Source organism: Arachis ipaensis, chromosome B10 (assembly GCF_059453495.1).
Source record: "Arachis ipaensis isolate K30076 ecotype BB chromosome B10, ASM5945349v1, whole genome shotgun sequence".
NCBI classification, from domain to species: domain Eukaryota; kingdom Viridiplantae; phylum Streptophyta; class Magnoliopsida; order Fabales; family Fabaceae; genus Arachis; species Arachis ipaensis.
In genome coordinates, this window is record NC_142435.1 from 145197553 (window position 1) to 145216995 (window position 19443).

Sequence of the window (19443 nt, forward strand, 5' to 3'; positions counted from 1 at the left end):
TTGATCATGGTTAAGTTTCGACAGAAACTATTTTAGTGGAATTTCTTGTCGCATTATCAGGTTGATACCCTTGGACAGTTACTTGCACTCTCACAAAATAAAATATATATACTCTTTCCCTTCGGATTATATGTTTTATATTTATCTTTTTCTTCAATTTTTTTTTTTTGTTATTTCAAATGATAAATAAGGAATTGGTTAAATAAAGTACAATTAATATACTTTAATATACTAAGATCTGGTTTTTTAAAGTAAAGATTATTTTTTAAAATTATAGTAATTATATTTGCTAAATTAAAATAAAACTGATTTTTAATAAATACAAGTTATAAAAATTGTGTTTGATAAAATTATTTTTAAAATTTAAAATAACTTTAATAGAACTAAATATAATAAAGTGAAAATGAATGATATAGATATGTATTAACATAAAATTATATTAAATTTTTTAACATAAAAAAAAGTACAAACTAATTTTTCAAAGCTAAATGCACAAACATATTATCGATTTAATTTATTAAATACAAAGTGAGATATTTTCTATATTTTAAAAGAACAATTATCTATCCAAAATATTTTATCAAATTAGCTAGGTTTAGGAGAAGTGCTAAGAAACTAGAACACACATAATAAATCATTTTTTTTCCACAAAAAAATATCAGTTTCTAGCATTCTCAATAAATTTGCTTGTACCCACTACCCACCAGCCATCCCACATTTTGTTGGTTTGAACAATATCTAACATTGATAGAAAATTTTATTAGAGTTTAGCTAAGATATACCTTAAAAAAATTATTAATATAAAAAATATACAAAATTTAAATTTTCAACGTATTTATTAAAATAATAAATTTTAAATTTTTTATTGAGGATAATCTTAAGTTCTTAATATGTATTCTAACTAAACTCTTAAAATATATTTGTTATATTGACTTAGTTTTTTACATTTTTTGTTATCCATATTAGTAACTAGTAAAAAAAATTAAAAAATGAGAAATTAATCAATGTTAACTTTTTTATTTTCATCATGTATAAGCCTATTATCTTGATTAAAAAATTATTAAACTTTTGTTTTTTTTATCAAATAAATAACAAACCCCTCCTATTACCCATATGCTCGTCATTAATACATGCTAAATTCGATTAATAGATTTAATTACAACATCAAATATGTTGAAAACTTGAAAGTAGTTCATTAATCAATCAATCAATTAAAATTACAACATCAAGCTTTACTGAATGCCTAGTAATACAAAATTTGCACTGCAATTAACATGCAACAATCTTCACTGTACAATTTCTCTAAAATAACAAAGAAAAAAAAAAAGAGTCATTTCCAAGTTTAAACACTTCTATCATACATCTAATCTTAGGGGGATTTTAAACAAAGTCAACTAACTATCATATCACCTCCAACTTCATATGATTTCTTTATAAAAAAAAAAAAAAAAAAACAGAAAACATAAACATTAAAAAATATATATATAGAGAAAAATTCTCATCTTGGGCCGGAGAGTTCCATAGCTTGGGCCAACAAAGAAGAGTCATCAGTGAGATCAGAGTAACGATCTGAATAAGAGAACTCATGGGCTTTGTTGGGCTTTGTTGTGTCATGGGCACTTAGTGAGGCTTCCCATTTCTCTGCAAGCCCATCACCTTCAAGCATGCGCACAACTTCAGACATCTTGGGCCTGTGGGCCGGAAGATATTGTGTGCACAATAGAGCTACCTTTACAATTTCCTCAAGCTCAATCCTGTCATAGTTGTTCTTTAGATCCTTGTCTACAAGTAATTCAAGCTTCTTCTCCTTGTGAATTTTGCTTACCTGAATCAATGTCAAGAACATATATAGACTTTTTTATTCACAAAAAGTAGTTTTGGTGTGTTATTATTGATAACAATCTTTTTACTAAAGAAGAAATATCAAAGATTTTAAAAAATAGGTAAAAGTAGTATTTTTCGCCCTTGATCTTATAGTGATGATAAATTTATATTTAAATGAGTACATAAAATATAGAGTAAAGTGACAAATAAATTTATGAGAACTTATATTTCAAACAGATTAGTCTCTAAAAAAAAATACCAATTAAGTCCTCTAGGATAACAAACATGAACAAGTTAGTTCGAATTAAGACTTTTTACCCTAATCATAGGAGCTAATTTGAAGGTAGTGTGTTTACATCTATTAGTACTTTTTTTAAGCACTAATTTGTTTGAAGTATAAATTTTTAAGGGTTTATTTGTCACTTTACTCAAAAATATAATTACAAGTATTTTTCGCAAATAAAATAATAAATTTTTGAATACAATAATGCTACACATCCAAGTCTTTTTGTTAATCAAGTCCAACTAAGTTGATCTAACATAACAAAAATCAGTTATAGTTAACATTATTCTAAATCTTATTGTTTAACTTGATTGAACTTGATTCATTAAGGTAGCATTTGTTTTGAGGTATTGAGACAGAGACTGAGAGACTGAGACTCGGTATCATGTTTGTTGGTTCTGGTACTAAAATTTCTGTCTCTGTCTCCAAAATTTCAGTATTTCAGTACTTCTAAAAAGTGGAAACATATGGGACTAAAATTTTTAGAGATGGAGACTGAAACTTTAATAACATTTTATACCTAAAATACTCTCATTTCAATTATTTAATTCAAATTTTACCCTTTGTGTAAATTAAATTAGAGTTTCATTATTGTTTCAATTACTGTCTCCCATTTTGCACCAAACATAATACTGAAATTTATTTCAATCTCTGTTCTCTTAGTCTCTGTCTCTCAGTCTCAATTTTTCTGTCTCTGTCTCTTCACCAATCGCTACCTTAAAAGACTTGGATGTGTAGCATTACTAAAAAAAAAGAAAGAAAGAAAGAAAGAAACTCACCCAATCAAGCATAGCACCTTTTTGGTTAGCAGCCTTGCCAAACTCCAAAGCCCTCAAGCCAGTGATCAATTCAAGAAGGAGAATGCCAAATCCAAAGACATCAGTTTTGTCAGAGGACTGACCTGTGGAGAGATATTCCGGTGCAATGTGTCCCACAGTACCCCTGACAGCAGTTGTGACATGTGTGTCTTTGTGATCCAAAAGCTTTGCCAACCCAAAATCACCAACAACTGCTTCACAATACTCATCAAGTAATATGTTTGCAGCTTTCACATCCCTGTGGATTATTTTTGGATCACACTGCTCATGAAGGTACAGCAATCCTCTTCCTGCCCCTAATGCTATTTGCTTCCTTGTTCCCCACTCCAATGTTGGCTTTCCTTTCAGACGTGAAGCAACACTCCCATTGCACATGTAGGGATAAACCAAAAGCCTTTCTGTTGGTGTAACACAAAATCCATAAAGTTTAAGGAGGTTTCTGTGCACTGCCAAGCTGATCATTTCAACTTCTGTCTGAAACTGAATCTCCCCTCCAATTGCATTCCCATCTTTCAGCCTCTTCACAGCTACAACACTCCCATCTTGAAGTCTTCCTTTGTACACATTTCCAAAACCACCCTTTCCCAGTATGTTCTTGTTGCTGAAGTTGTTTGTAGCAATCTGAAGTTCTCTTAATTGGAACCTCTTCAGGTTTCCAAGGTACACTTCTTCATGGTGCCGGTCTGTAACATCGAGTAATCACATCAAGGGGCAAGTATATTTGGACCAAATTCGTTAATCCGTGTTGTTAGATATATAATTATTCATATACTTCTAACTAGCACTCTATATCTGCAGAATAAGTTGTTTCACGACATAGTATTAGAATTATGCATAATTCATGCTTCAAGTCCATAACAATAGACTCTTGTGTGAGATTATGAGATAGCATGTTTAGATATGTAACTGTATCAGGTACAAATTTACGATTTAATTTCAATGCACTATCAATGCGAAGCTTTCTTATACTGATATCCAATCAGATATTGCTCTACCACCTAAACAAAAGTAGTTAACTTCAACTAAAAAATTTCTTATGGCATGTACCTTTGACATCAAAGAATGCCTGCTTGTTGTGCTTGCGCCTCCACCATATAACAAGTCCAAAGACAAGAGCTATAAAGGAGAGGCATCCAAGACTTAAGCCGAAAGCGATGGCGATTTTGTGAGTTTTATGTGTGCCTGATGGTGAAGCGCCTATGGAAGCAAAGACATTGCTGTTAACATGAATGCAAAGACTATGCAAAGGGTATGGCCAAAGGATTCAACTTTAATTTCCAAGAATCAAATAAGCAATTCTGAAAGGATCTTACTCTGAGTAGTGTTTAAGTCCATGGACATAGGCATCAGTGTCATTCCATGGCAGTTTGTTTCTTTTCCTGTTGTGCATACAAGGGGGTTTCCAACAATGCTGAAACAACATAAAGAGCCGAAGAATTTGAAGTTAACAACCATGTTAAGTGTACACCAAATTAGAAATTTAACACATTTGTTTTGGTGCATGCTAGAGAAAGAAACAAAGATTCATATACCTGAATGATTTGGCCAAAATTCTTGGTACAGATCCACTTAGATTATTGTAGGACAAGTCACTGAATTGATTATCACAAAAACAATAACTCAACTTAAGAAGAAAAGGGAAAAAGAATGTACCATTTAATGAAGTCAAAAAAAAATGATAATACTAATAATAATAATAAAAGGTTCATGGAAATTACAGAAAAGAAAGCTGAGCCATGTTAGCCACTGACACAGGACATTCCCCAGAAAAACTGTTATTATTAAGCCTCCTGAAACCATTTTAATAATTATTATTTAGACAAATCAGCTAATTTTGTAACTTGAAACAAAAAATAAAGAAAACAAAATAAAGCATTTAAAGCCTGAAATAATGATAGGTCTCATAAATGCTTACAAGTACTGAAGTGTTCTGAGATGACCAAGAGATTGAGGAATTTCCCCATTAAAGAAGTTATTAGAGAGATCAAGTGTTTGAAGCATGGAAAGTTTGCCTAGCTCTGAAGGGATTGGTCCAGTTATGTTATTATTTTGCAGCACACTGAAAAAGACCCAACTTTGCATTAAATAGCAGTAATAAATAAATAAATAATAAACACAAGAATCATCAAAATCACACATTTTGAAGAGTATAGTGTTTTTTTTTTAACTTACACACTCTGAAGGTTTGTTAGGTTTCCAATGCTTGGTGATAGAGTACCAGATAAATTCTGACTTGGAATTCCTCTGCACCAAAACAAACCAAGTAAACATACCCCATTTTTGAAGTTCAAATATAGTGAGTAAAAATGGAGTCTTTTTATGAAGAGACTCACAAGCTAATGACAAAGCTCTGAGGAGAACATGTGACCATGTTCCAGCTACATGGATCAACTGCATCTCCATCCCAATTGTCCAAAATGCCATGAGGGTCCACTAGAGAAGCTTTTATGGCCATTAAAGCTTGCACTACATTAAAGAGAGTTTAGAGTTATTTTGAAAGCTTGAAAAGCAAACCATATTTGATTATTGTTTATGCTTTATACCTTCAAAGTTGATTCCTTTGGGAGAAAGTAAAGCATGTGCAGATCTCAGAAGACAGAAGAATGCCACAAGAAGAAGTGCAGATTCTGCAGTTCTTGAGAACCCCATTGATCTCAAAAGTAAAGTGAGTTGTTTCAAAATGAGAAAGAAGAAGAATTGAAGAGTTGAAGGGAGAATGAGAATCCCATTGATGAACAATCTTGTGTCAGGTGAGGCCCAAGAGGAAAAAGACATACATGCTTTTGAATAATATAAAGGTAACTTAGCAACATGCCTGTGTCATTGAATCAGTTTTCTTTTTTTTTTATATATTATTATTATCAGGATAATACGTTCATGGTCTTCAAAACCAACCAATTATAACTAAGATTTTAAGAAAATAATAGTTTCTTCAATATCTATATAGCTGTTTTTTTTTTTTTTGAACAATGCTTTATATGATCAGTAAATATTATCATTTTTGACCAACGAACATTTAACTAGTAATAATTTGCACTCATATTTATAAATATTTTGCATACAAAAAACATATAATTTATACTTATATTTACCAAATTTAATAAAATTTATTTGATAAATATAATTTTATGTTTGTACTGATCAAATGATGGTCAAAATTACTAAAAATTACTGACTCTCAAAAATTTCTTTTTTTTGAAAGTTTTGAGTTTGATATTTATTGTTAGGAAATATCAATACATAAATGTAGTGTGTTAACTTGAGATTTGTCGGTATTTAACATGTCATGTTATTAAAAATAAAAATCTTATTAAAACTTTCATTTTATCACCCTTAAATTTTGACATTTTTTTTTCTATCTTGCAATTATATAAATATTGGCTATGTTATTTACCCTCAGACCCTGTAATTTTTTAAATATCGAAATAATAGTATTGGCAAGGGGTGAATAATGCAAGGAGATAATGGGAAATTCAGTGTTGTGTGTGGTTAATGAATAATGATTCACATGACGAGAAAGCGAAAAGAGGTACTTGACAATAATTTACGCATACCACAGCAAAACAAAACCGAAAGAAACAAAAATATCAGAAGAAAAGGTCACTAAAGCACGGGAGATATCATTTGATTTTACTACCTAATGGAAACATTTCAAGTGCACCGAGGAGTACCAGTGTACCAATTATTTTAATAGTTGATTTTAATTAATATATATTATATATATTTTTTATAATTCAGATCAACGGTTAAAAGAATTGGTGCATCAGTACTCTCGGTGCACTTGAAATCCTACCTAATACATACTATTAAAAATATATGCATGTAACTAAGTTCAGCAAACGAGTTATACCTCAAATGATATAATCTCTTTATATTTATAGAAATCGCGAATTTGAGCTCTATATTTATAAAAAAAAAAAAAAAAAAAAAAAAAAAAAAAAAAAACTAGGTTGAGTTAGTCTAACAATTAGTTTATTAATACTAATCCATTTAAATAAGTATCGAAAATTTATTAACAACAAATTCTCAAATGAAATTACAATTCACAACGAAATAATCTTTCCTTAGACAAGTTAAAGAATCTTTGTTTGGACAGATTAAAGGAGGCAATAGAAAACCAAAAAAATTAAAAATACGTGCATGTTATGTTGTTTATGGTCATGGATATGGTAATTATATCATTTTAGTAATATTTAAAAAACATCGTTAAAATTAAAGTTATAATTTTTATTATGTAACCATATTTTTTAAAGTGATAAATAAAAAATTCTTGAAATATAAAAATGTAGAATTTTAATTATAATAATATTTTTAAATATAGTTAACTATTAAATTACTACGTTTGTTTTTTAGAACAGGTTAAGACAAGATATTAAAAACAAGATATAAAAAAGAGAGACACAAAATTTAATGTTATTATATTCTGTTTGATTATAAAATAGAATAAATTATGAAAATCTAATTTATTTTAAAAATTTGAGAAGAAAAATATAATAATAAAAAATATAATTAAAAAATTAACAAAAATAATAAAAAAATAAAAAATAAATTGTGTCACTTGTTACAGTCTCTGTGTTAGACACAAAATACACTAATTTAGTATCTCTTGACATAATGTTTCTGTCTATATTTCATCTGCTAAACACGATTTTGTGTCTTAATATTCTTGTTTCAGTATCCCTCTCTATAAACAAACGCAGCCATATAGTCACGGTAATCACATGCATTGTAGACTTTATCTTTAAAAGATACACAATCATATTATAATAAAAGATGTTTTTCAATAAAAAAAAAAAAAAACAAAGATGTCATGTGTAATGTATTTTTTATTCAAAAATTTAATTATAATTGTCATTTTTCGCCCTACTTTATTTTTAAAAAATAGTAATAACAAGGTACACTATAATTTAGTATAAACTACTATGCTTTTATAGTTTTATTTACTCCAAAACCCTTTCTGATATTTTATTCGGTTTTGTTGAAAAACTCAAAAAGCTTAAGCCATAAGTTGGTCAGTTTATGCATGAGATGGATTATGCTCTCAAGCTTGGAATTGTGAAGAATCCAACATTCCCTGAGTTTGGCCATTCGGTAAAATTCCAAACCACAATATTTTTTTAGTGCAAAGTATTAAGAATGTCAGAATCTCAAGAAGGAGGTGTGGAGATTGATGATGGATTTGGTCACCCACTAATCCATTATAACATGCCATATGAGCTGCTCCATTATTGGAATCATAAGACTTAGTTCTAACTAGTATATAAAATAATATTTGCAACGTTTTGTGCCTAAAATCTAGAGTTAAGATTTTGTTTCTTGTTTCTTTTTAATTTGCAAGTGTAGTTAGACTTATTTAATAATAATTTTGTCAAGTTTAATTTTAATGCACTGGATAATATAAAACATTTTACACAATCGTGTAATTACATTCATTCTTTTGGATGACCATTTACGTGGTCAATGTGAAAAAGTTGTTGTATTACGTAATTTGATACACGTGTAAAATTACTTTACATATCAAAATTACATTCTAATTTTTCCTTTTTCAAACATTATGCTACGTGTACACCAAAATCAACCACTAAAGACAGTCATCAGTATAAAATATATGTTGGAATACAAATACACATTAAAAATAAATTAAATCACACATGTATTTGTACATAAATACATTAGTGGCTGATTTTAGTAGCTGATTTTGGTATACAAATAACATTTTTCAAAAAAAAAATTGACATAATAGGGATAGAGAGATGAAAATATTATATCTTTATGGGTAAAATATATTTTGTCTCTAAAATTTGATAAAATTTTTAAAAATATCTTTAAATTTTTTATTGGTATCAATTATTGAATTGGTCTTAAATTTTTTGAAAATTTAGCTGTGAGAGATATATTTGATGCAAATAAAAAAATTTTTGGACAAAATTAAAACAAAATAAAACTTAGAGATATTTTTAAAATTTTTTATAAATTTTAGAAACAAAAAATATACTTTACCACATCTTTATTATTAAAACATTTTATCGTGGAAATTAAAACTGTAAAAATGCCGGTATTGGAAATTTTTGAAAAAATGGCAGTAAAAGTTTTTTGCAGACTCCGTGAAGTCTTTTTATCTTTTTCCCCCTTTTTTTGTTTTTCTTTTTTTAATGGTGAAAAACATTTTATTTTTTATCATTTCGTAATGCAAAATGCCTTTCTCTTTTTTCTATTTTTTTGTTCTTTTTGTAGGATGTGAAAAGCAGGCCTTTTAGATTGAAATTACATAACTAATTTTTTCATGAGGAGCAAAATGCAAATGAAAAATAGTTTTCAAAACAAAACTAAGCTATTAAGAGAAAAAAAAATTAGAAAAACAAAACAAAATTATCTCTAAATATGGTTTGGAGAATGAACTTTTCTAAGGAAGACAATCTTTTTACAATGCAAAGAAGAAAGAATAAATGAAAGGAAATGTATAGTGTATGGGTGCAATATAATGATAACATCAAATAACATACACATAAAGGTGTAATATTTATGTATGATAATTGAGTTTTGTTGTCATTCTTTGTAATTTTTAGTTTTACTATGTCTTTTGTATTTTATAGTTTGTAGAGTTCCAAAGCAAACTTTGCCATATAAAATTACACAAAAAATTTTAATTTTTAAACTTATTTTTAAAAAATTATTTATTTTTTAAATTGATTCTCAAAAAACTTTATTATTTATACTAGTCTCTGATAATACATTTACCAACTCAACAATTAAATATGTACATCTCAAAACTCTACATTTTGATTAAAAAAATTATCTTTTATTTTAAAATAATTATTCTTTTATTTTTTCAATAAATTCAAAAAGGTGAAAATGATGATTTTTTTAAAATGGTGAAAACTCAGGTAAAGTCGACTTCACGTGAAGTTGATACCTAAGAGATGTTAGATGAAAATTTAGTCAAATCAATCAAATTATCTAACAGCTCTCAAATATCAATTTCATATGAAGTCGACTGCATTTAAGTTTTCACCTTTTAAAATAGAGAGAATAATTTCATTGTTATAAGCGAATAATTGACATGATGATAATACATCATGTGTGTGTTTTTTTCAGATTTCAAAAAACACTATAGGCTAGACAACCAACACTATGGGGCCATTTTGGTTTAATCCTCAGCAGACAGTCATACCCTAAATTTTGTTCAAAAAGGGTAAGAAATTTTTAAAAGCAAAAGCTGCCACTCCTCTTCTTCTTAGACCCACAACTAGTTTTCACTCAATCATGTTTCCTTCTTTTTGAGACTGATTATAACTTATTTTTTTATAATCAAATTCCCCTTATTATAACAAGAGATTCTAAGCCATTAGTGCTAATTATTTTTGTTAATTATGACCGAATATTTGGTATATTACTTCTATATGGGATGAGAAGGGTGAATTATTCAATAGTGATTGTAACTGTAGGTAAAGAGATATTGTTAGTCATAATTTTATGACGGTACAATGCAATAAAAAATCGTTACTTACAATTTGTTTACAATAATAAAAAAATTACTAAATAAAATTGTTAATCATAATTTTTACTTTAAAAGAAATTATAAAATATTTCTCACAATTTTTTTTTTTTTTATTATCTCTATATTGACCAAGCAATTAGTATTTAATTAGAAGTCCATTCAAAACCCAATAAAAGACGCATGCTCAAATGAGGTAGGTTGAGAGTTTGTTGACACATAAGAGGTGAGACAAATGATGAGAAAAATGACGATGATAACGAAGGGAGACGCGAAGGAAAAGACAGTGTTGGACGACCTTTTTCGTGCTCGGGGTTACGGCAGCGTTCGACACGGGCAACTTTCTTCGTGTTTGCGATTATAGCGACATTAGATCTACAATGGTAGCCGACCACTCTAGTCACCAATACTATTTCTCATTACTAGACGAAGATAGAGATGAAAGAGATAGAGGAAGCGAAGGCAACGTCATTGGAGAGAGAGAGAGAGAGAGAGAGAGAGAGAGAGAGAGAGAGAGAGAGAGAGCTACTTAATATATCTACGATGGCGGAGAATGAGGATGAAACAGATTTGGAGAGGAAGAGTTGAGATGTCGTAGCAATGGAGGTTAGAAGAGGGAGAAAGGAGAAGAGAAAAAAGAACGTTAATGTGAGTTGGGTAATTTTATAATTTTAAAAAATTAGTCAAAATAAAATTGTCCAAAAATATATTTTAATCTATCTCAAGTCAAATTTTTGTGTCTCTTCATTTTAGCGAAATATAAAATACATATTTTCTGTAGATAGTTATATGTAACCGTATCTCTTTTAAATTTGTGTCTCACAAAACAAATAATATACATGTGTTATTGTAAGTGTTTTTAACAAGGTTGCGAGAACCGTATCGGTCAATAAACCGGTGAGATTACTGGTTCAATGGTTCACTGGTTCGACCGGGGTTCAACCGGTTTAATTAAATATTAAATAAAATTATTAAAAAAACTTAAAATAATCTTAAGTATATAAATTCAATAATTTCTAACTTAATAAAATTTAATATTTCACATAATAAATTATCCATTACTTAATATTAAAGGTTCACAAACAACTTCAAACATCAAAGTTTATAACTAAACAAAAAATAAAACGTACATAATGACAAACCCATAATGTTCTACATTCAAAAGATACAATTACTAGCAAGTTCTACATTCAAAACCATGAAAATAATGAAACAGCAAGCATATTCAGAAGCAGCAAAAAATATTCATCATGAAGTAACAAACAGAAGCAGCAAAAAATATTCAAAATCAAAAACAGCAATGATGAAAATAATAAAACAGCAAACATATTAGAAGCAGCAAAAAATATTCATCATGATTCATGAAGCAGCTAACAGAAGCAGCAAAACATATTCAAAATCAAAAACAGCAATCATGAAAATAATGAAACATCAATCAAAATAAGAAGCAGCAAAAAATATTCATCATCATTCATGAAGCAGCAAACAGAAGCAGCAAAACATATTCAAAATAAAAAATATCAATCATGAAAATAATGAAACAGCAATCAAAATAACCTCAGAAAATCAAAAACATAAATCAAGAAGGCAGTATAGAACAGGCGAGCTCATAAATCAAGATCAGAACCTCAGAAAATCAAAATCAAGAAGCATAGAACTCATAAATCATAATCAGAATTCAGAAGGAAGCAAGTTCAAAATCAAGAAGACAAGAACAGAGTCTTACCGGCGAATGAGGAGGCGGGCTCGTCCGGTGGTGGTCGCGGCTACTGTGGATGGTTGTGGGTGGCGAATGAGGAGGCGGGCTAGGTGACGTTCGGCGACGAGGAGGCGGGCTCGGCCGGTGGTGGTCGTGGCTGTTGTGGATGGTTGTGGGTGGCGAATGAGGAGGCGGGCTAGGTGACGTTCGGCGACGAGGAGGCGGGCTCGGCCGGTGGTGGTCGCGGCTGCTGTGGATGGCTGTGGGTGGCAATCGTGGCCTTGGTGGGTGAATAGAGGTTGGCGCCGAATGCACTTGGAAAGGGGAAGAAAGGGAAGATTACTCAGATTAGGGTTAGTGCTGTGGCATAGTGGGTTAGGTCAGGAGCTTAGGACTTTCGCGTATGCCTTTCTTTTTTTTTTAAAAAAAAAAAGCCAAAACGACTTCGTTTGGCATGTGAAGTTGCAAACCACTAAACCGCCAAAAAACCGGACGGTTCTTCCGGTTTGTCGGTTAATCATCAGTTCAACCGATTTTTTCACTGATTTTTTGTCAGACTGTTTTCGACGTTACTCGGACCGATTAGGTAACCGGTTTCTGGTTTTTCCGGTTGAACCGGTCAGTCCGGTCCGATTTTCAGAACCATTGTTTTTAATATACACAAACACCAACCAAACGTAGTGTTATTACATTAGCTTTGGTTAGATCCCCACATGTCACACCTTTCCATATTAAATGAGTCACTATATTAGGATAGATGTGCCCAAATTTAATACCCAAATGTGTCTTTAGGCTTTTTTTTCCATATATATATATAAAAGAAATATTTCTAAAAAAAATTAATCTGACTTTAAATACGGAGCTCTATTTTTTTGGTTTCTCATAGTTTGTCTAATATCTCGACGAATTGTAAGATGATTGCTTCAGTTCATCTAATTACTCTACCAACTAAAAATTTTGTATGCAATTTATCGATTTGCTCAATTATAAAAGGCTTCTTACCCTCTTTGTATTTTACTTTCTAGTTTCTCTCTCTAAAATTCTTTCTCAATTTTCTTTTTCAACTCTCTCGATTCCTTCTCACCCTTGAGCTTAGTTTTCTTGTCTCTGCTATTGTTTTTGTTTAATATTTATGTTATATTTATTTATTTATTCAATTTATATAATGTTATGATAATATTATTTGAATAATTAGATTAGTATTATGTAAAAAAAATAATTAATTGTTATAAAAATAAATATTTAGACAGTTAAATTATATAAATAGTTAAATTAGTATTATGTGAATTGTTAGACTAGTGTTATATAGAAATAGTTATTAGTTATTATAAGAATAGATATTTTAAAATTGATAATAATATATAGAATAATTTTTAATTATTATAGAAATAAATATTTTTAGTGTAGGGTTACAATATAAAAAAATAAATATTTACAATAGAATTATTTGTGATTTGGAGCAGTATTTGCATATTATTAGCATTTAAATAATGTTATAATAACATTATTTGAATAATTATATTAGTATTATGTAAAAATAATTATTAATTATTATAGAAATGAATACTTAAGAATAGTTAGATTAGCATTATATGAATAATTACACTAATGTTATGTAAAAATAGTTATTAATTGTTATAGGAATAAATATTTTAGAATACCTTATAATTTTAGAGTTAATAGTAATATATATAGTAATTTTTAATTAGTGTAGAAGTAAATATTTTTAAAATAGATCACAATATATAGATATAGATATTTACAATAGAATTGTTTGTGATTTTATTTTAAATTTAAAGTGTATTTAGAGTAATATTTGCATATTATTAGCATTAGTGTTATGTGTTCTTTATTAAGTATAGTAATAAATTATTAATTTTGTAATAGATTTGAATATGTATAAATAAATTATGTATTGACGAGATTATTTTTTTATATTTTTTAAGTTTTATATAGACTATACGAATGGAGCAAAATTTGTTGAGAGGTTATGAACAGAACATGTATAAATTAGATAGGGATAATCATATTACCAGAGGACTTTGACATAGTATAAAATTTAATTTATGCATTCAATGTGTATAAAATTTATATTTTTGGTAGTCGGAGTTTTATATAATTTTGTTTGTCTTTTTAGGGTGGTAGGATCTTACGTATTAGAAAAAATATACTAACACGTCCCAACAAGCTAGCAAGGCCATTCTTCACACAAGCTAGCTTCAGTCATGTACCTACATGCTTGACTAGGATCATGACTGGTGCAAGTGTCTGCTTTGATCGAGAGGTGGCGTTCGGAGTCACATACTTTTCATTTGTCCTGTAGAAGATGACGATCACCTTGGAGGATGTGACTTACCAGTTAGGATTTCGGACGGAAGGAGATCCTGTTAGTGGCTATATGATAGAATGGAAGATATTCTCTAGTAAACGTAGAATAAAAAATTTATGTATGCAGTTGCTAGGAGCTATACGAAACCTGCTGACAGACAGAATTAGAGTAAGTAGGTCCTTAATCTATCATGATTTCGGGCAAAAGTGTACCATGATTTGGAGAGGATTCCATGGAAGAGCGATGTATCCAATACACTCAAGCATATATCATGCAGATTATAGGAGGTATGTTGTTTCTGGATGCATCAGATTGAGTCCATATCAGGTGGCTCCCACTTTAGAGAATCTTAATCAGTGTGGCTAGATGTCTTATAATTCTGTTGTTCTAGTCTTTCTCTACTAGCAAATGTGTCAAGCCACACATAGTAGGCAGTGAAACTTTAACTGTGATGCTTTGTTCCTTTTTTTGGGCATATCATTGCATTATTCCATGTCAATCCCAAGGATTTGATGAGTGAAAGTTTTCCTTGGCTCAAAGGCATTTAGTCTTTATTATTTATTTTGTCGTTCTCAACTCTTCCGACTAAGAATGCATAATTTATGAGAACTAATAGGATTTGCAGATGGTTGGGATACGATCCCGTTAGGGATCGTAAGGAGACTAGGCTGAGGACCTGGAGACGGGTTCTCAATAGTATTAGGATGACCGACATAAGTAATCTATATATTTGGATTTAAGTATAAATGTGTTCGTAAGTAATTGCCTTGTTATGTATTTTATAATGTGTGGAACTTGTATATGTTGATTGGATTCTTTATGATGACCCACTCATCCAGCACATCGTTCCGGATAGCGTACTACAGGACGAGGGTACATGGAATGTTGTGTACCGTCTACTATGTTTTTGATTGTCGAGTAGCACCAGGTGGACCATGTAGTTAGACAGTTCAGTGCAGATCAGCATATCCCTACATCACCACTCAACATCAATGTGATGCACAGTCATGATAGTAGTTGGGGCAGAGGGGAGTGGTACTCAGAGTTCTTGCAAGGCTTCCTTCGTCTCCCCCTCTACTACTATAAATACAATAGACAATATATTTGAATTTTTATCTTGGGTGACAGCTATAAGCAAGGTGCCTCCATATTTACCATACAAGTGAGTACCATCAATAGAAATAAGCAGTTTGCAATGCTTGAAAGTCTCAACACGTGATGAAAATGTCCAAAAAATCCGATAAAACATAATACTATCTTCAACACTGCGGTATGGTTGAGTTATAAGTTGAACCCATGTGCCTACATCATAATAACTGTTAGAACATAAGTTCGTTTAATATTGCATATATAACTAAAGACAACATAATGACACATACATGGTAAGTACAACTACATTGCAAATAGCCACCTAGGAAGTTAATTGTATGAATCCTTCCAATCTCCGTATATTCTAGCGATTACCTTCTACTTTGCAAGCCAAACTTTTCTATAGGATGCTTTATAGTTAAAGTGGGTTTTAATAAATCCTTGCAAAACCCTTATGCTAATGGTTAGATCGGCTTTTATAATTAAGAAGATCACTTGAGCTATCATTTTCGAGTCCAACCTTTAATAATGTTGTCTCATTGATGTTTGTATACAAGAATGAGGATCATTGTATTTTCTCACCTTCCATTTTTCCTACATTTAATGATAGAAAATGCGTATGCTCCATTGACAACCCATTTCAAACTAAGTGCACTAAAATGAATACTTCACATGGCCACTCGCTAATATTTTATATCTACAGTCCTCCTAATGATATACATCTTTATTGCCATATGAACTTCCTCTTTATTCTCAAACTGTTACCCAACTACGAACTCATTAATTGGATCATCATTGAGACCTCCCTGATCAATAGACCAATCTTGGTTCATTACATCCAGATTCAACGTGGTAAAGTGAGGGAGATGATCATATGGCTGGAAAATAGCAGGCTGAGTCGGTGCGAGTTAGGAGTTTGTGAAATAGTTTCTCAGCATCCTCCTCCTCATCATCATCATTAGGTATATCAATCGGTTCAACTTCTACCTCCTCACTATTGGATATAGGGTTAATTAGATATAGATTGATCATTGGGCCTCCAACTGCAAAGCTCTCATGGCTTTCAACATCTGCTTGCCACATGTCCTCTGGCAGTATATTCAAATCTTCATGCTTCGACCCATCATTACTGCCTTCAGGTGGCATGTTTTGATCAACCATCAATCTCCTAATGTTTCTTCTCACAATCCTACCTGACTGGGTGTCATAACTATAGTTGTCAAAATCGAACCGATCAAGTTACTGGTTTACTGGTTTATTGGTTTAACCGATAAGTTACTGGTTGAACCGGTTGACTCGATTCCACATAAATATAAAAATATAAAATAGTTAAAAACTTAAAATTAAAATTTGAAATACATATTTTCACTAATATTTAAGAATAATCATGTCTCAAATTCTAAAAATAACTAATATAAAAATAAACATAAAATTTGTCAGTACTACTATAATAATATCTTAATTTTGACACAATAAGAGTAACAAACATATTAGTACATCACATAATTAATTCACAAAGCCTATCATCTAACCATAATATCAGTATATTTTAACACTAGCATTAAAATAAATAACCTTAATCACAACACTAGTGTTGAAATAGATGAAGCAGATTAAAAATGGTACATATTAAAATATAATTAATTCAAAAAATAGAGAATACAAAATTAAATTAAATTAGATATCTATAAAAAAATTTAATTGAATGTTTACTATGTAATTAGTTTTTGTTATATATAATAATAACAAACATCATGGCTGCAACCATGAGGATTCAAGTTCAAACCTTATCCTTATCATTTTGGAAAAAATTTCGGTGTTACCAGACCGGTCCGGTTGGATCAATTTTTGCCAATTCTCATAGATTTTAACTGATTTTTGTCGGTTCTTATCGATTCATATCGGTTTTTATCTTTGAATGGTCCAAAAAGTAAACTGAACCGGTCTAAAATTCGATTCACCGATTTTTTAATCGAACCGGTCGATCCGGTTCGATTTTTACAACTATAGTCATCACTAATGTATGAAAAACTCTCCTCACACAGATCAAGCAGTTAAATAGATAATTCCAAAATATGAATTCTGGAAAAATGATTGTGCCAATTCCTGATTAATTTTGTTCAGCACAACCTATGATGCATGGATACTGACACAGACACGGGATACGATATGACTCGGGACACGCCAACGACACACAAATTTTTAAAAATTACAAGATACGGGGATACGCATATATATAAAATATAAAGTATTTTTTAGATAAATCGTAATGATATTTTAATACTTTATTAATATTAAAATATAAATTTAAATATTTAATTATTTTTAATGTCTTAATTTAATTATACAAATTATTTAAAATATTTTTTGTTTCAATAAAAAATAATATATACTATTTCTGAATTTATTTTAGGAATACATATTAAGAATAAAGTTGGACACGCTCACACACGATGGTATTTATATGTGTCTAAACGTGTCTGAAATTTTATTTTTTATTTTTTATTAAGACACGGTTAGACACGGCAAACACGCGTGTCTGAAATGTGTTGTGTCCGAAATGTGTCAAACACGTGGACATGACAACTTAGCAAAGTGTCTGTGCTTCATAGAGCATAACAAAATTACTAATAAATTGATATTTATTAAAATAATATCATTTATAATAAAAAGTATCATATGCTTCTATTGGATATCTGTAATAAATCTTCTTCACTTGTTTTCTGTGTTGTTGACAGTAGCATGTAAATTAAAACAAGATTACTCAATGTTGCTGGACATCTCACATCTGATTACATGTCAATAAATATAATAAATCTATTATGATCTAATAATATTTTGGTGTTTGCTACGGTACGATGATAAATTCATACGTACCGATACGTTAAAAATATGGACAAATAGTAATAAGCCACGTGAAATTTATTTTCCATATCAGTGCGTACCGATACGTTATAATACGTACCGATTTATTAATGGGTGCACCATTTCCAAGGTAATTAATACCTACGCAAACCTCTAACGGATGCGACGTTTGATTAGACGTAACTGTGAAAACCAAAAGTCACGAAAAGTCACGTCGGTTCCAAATGATCACGTCGGTTCCATCACAAGTCGGCTACGACCCCAAGTAGAATACTCGAACCCAAGTCTTAAAAGAAATTGGGCTCGAGTAGGGGCACTGTTCATACCCCAAGGATAAGGCCCAGGTCCAAACGAAAGGCCCAATCCAAAGGATTGAGCCTCGCCCTATACCGACCTCCTCCCTACGAAGTCGGTTCTTACCACGACTTACCCTAAAGAAGTCGGGGACGAGGATTAGCTGGCAGATAAGCACTCATTCAAATGAGTAACTGCCCCTAAAATCTCTCTACCCACTTTCAGGTGCCATATCTCAACTTCCCTAAGATAAAGGAACGGTTATCCACCTTAAATAGCAGAACTACTCCAACGGTGGTTATGGGTTCGCCATTATAAATACACTGACACTTCTCAGGTATCTCAGAATCCCAATACTCTCTAAACCTGTTTTGCTCCCTTTGCTGACTTTGGCATCGGAGTGTCTTTGCAGGTACCACCCCCATTTTCTCATACTGAAGTTGGACGGGGGCCTTGGATCACAAACCCATTCGGATACTCCCTCATTCAGACGATTGGGCCAGCCAAACTAATCCAACCCATTAATCTCCGGTTACCCATCGTAACCAATGTTCTGAAAACCAAACCGGACCGGCCAATCGGACCGGTTTAACCGCAAACCGATAGTATTAATGATCCGGTCAGGCATATAAAACCGACAATAAAAAAATCGGCAAAAAACCGTTGAACCGGACAAGAACCGGACGGTCAGACCGAACCGGAACCGGGCCGGTTTACACAAAAAGGGAAGCTCCTTCATTTCTTTCT

General features: G+C 30.9%; 1 protein-coding gene across 1 annotated transcript; it reads right to left on the reverse strand.

Moving 5' to 3' along the window:
* Positions 1–1171: 1171 nt before the first annotated feature.
* Positions 1172–5741, reverse strand: LOC107623502 (protein CLAVATA3 INSENSITIVE RECEPTOR KINASE 5). Its single transcript, XM_016325796.3, has 10 exons — positions 5469–5741; positions 5259–5391; positions 5098–5169; positions 4841–4984; positions 4644–4715; positions 4458–4517; positions 4239–4336; positions 3973–4122; positions 2887–3608; positions 1172–1825 (listed from the first exon to the last, which is right to left on the reverse strand). Exons 1-10 carry the CDS (start codon positions 5698–5700, stop codon positions 1499–1501), a joined length of 2010 nt encoding a protein of 669 aa, XP_016181282.1. The 5' UTR covers positions 5701–5741; the 3' UTR covers positions 1172–1498.
* Between the last annotated feature and the right edge of the window lie 13702 nt (positions 5742–19443).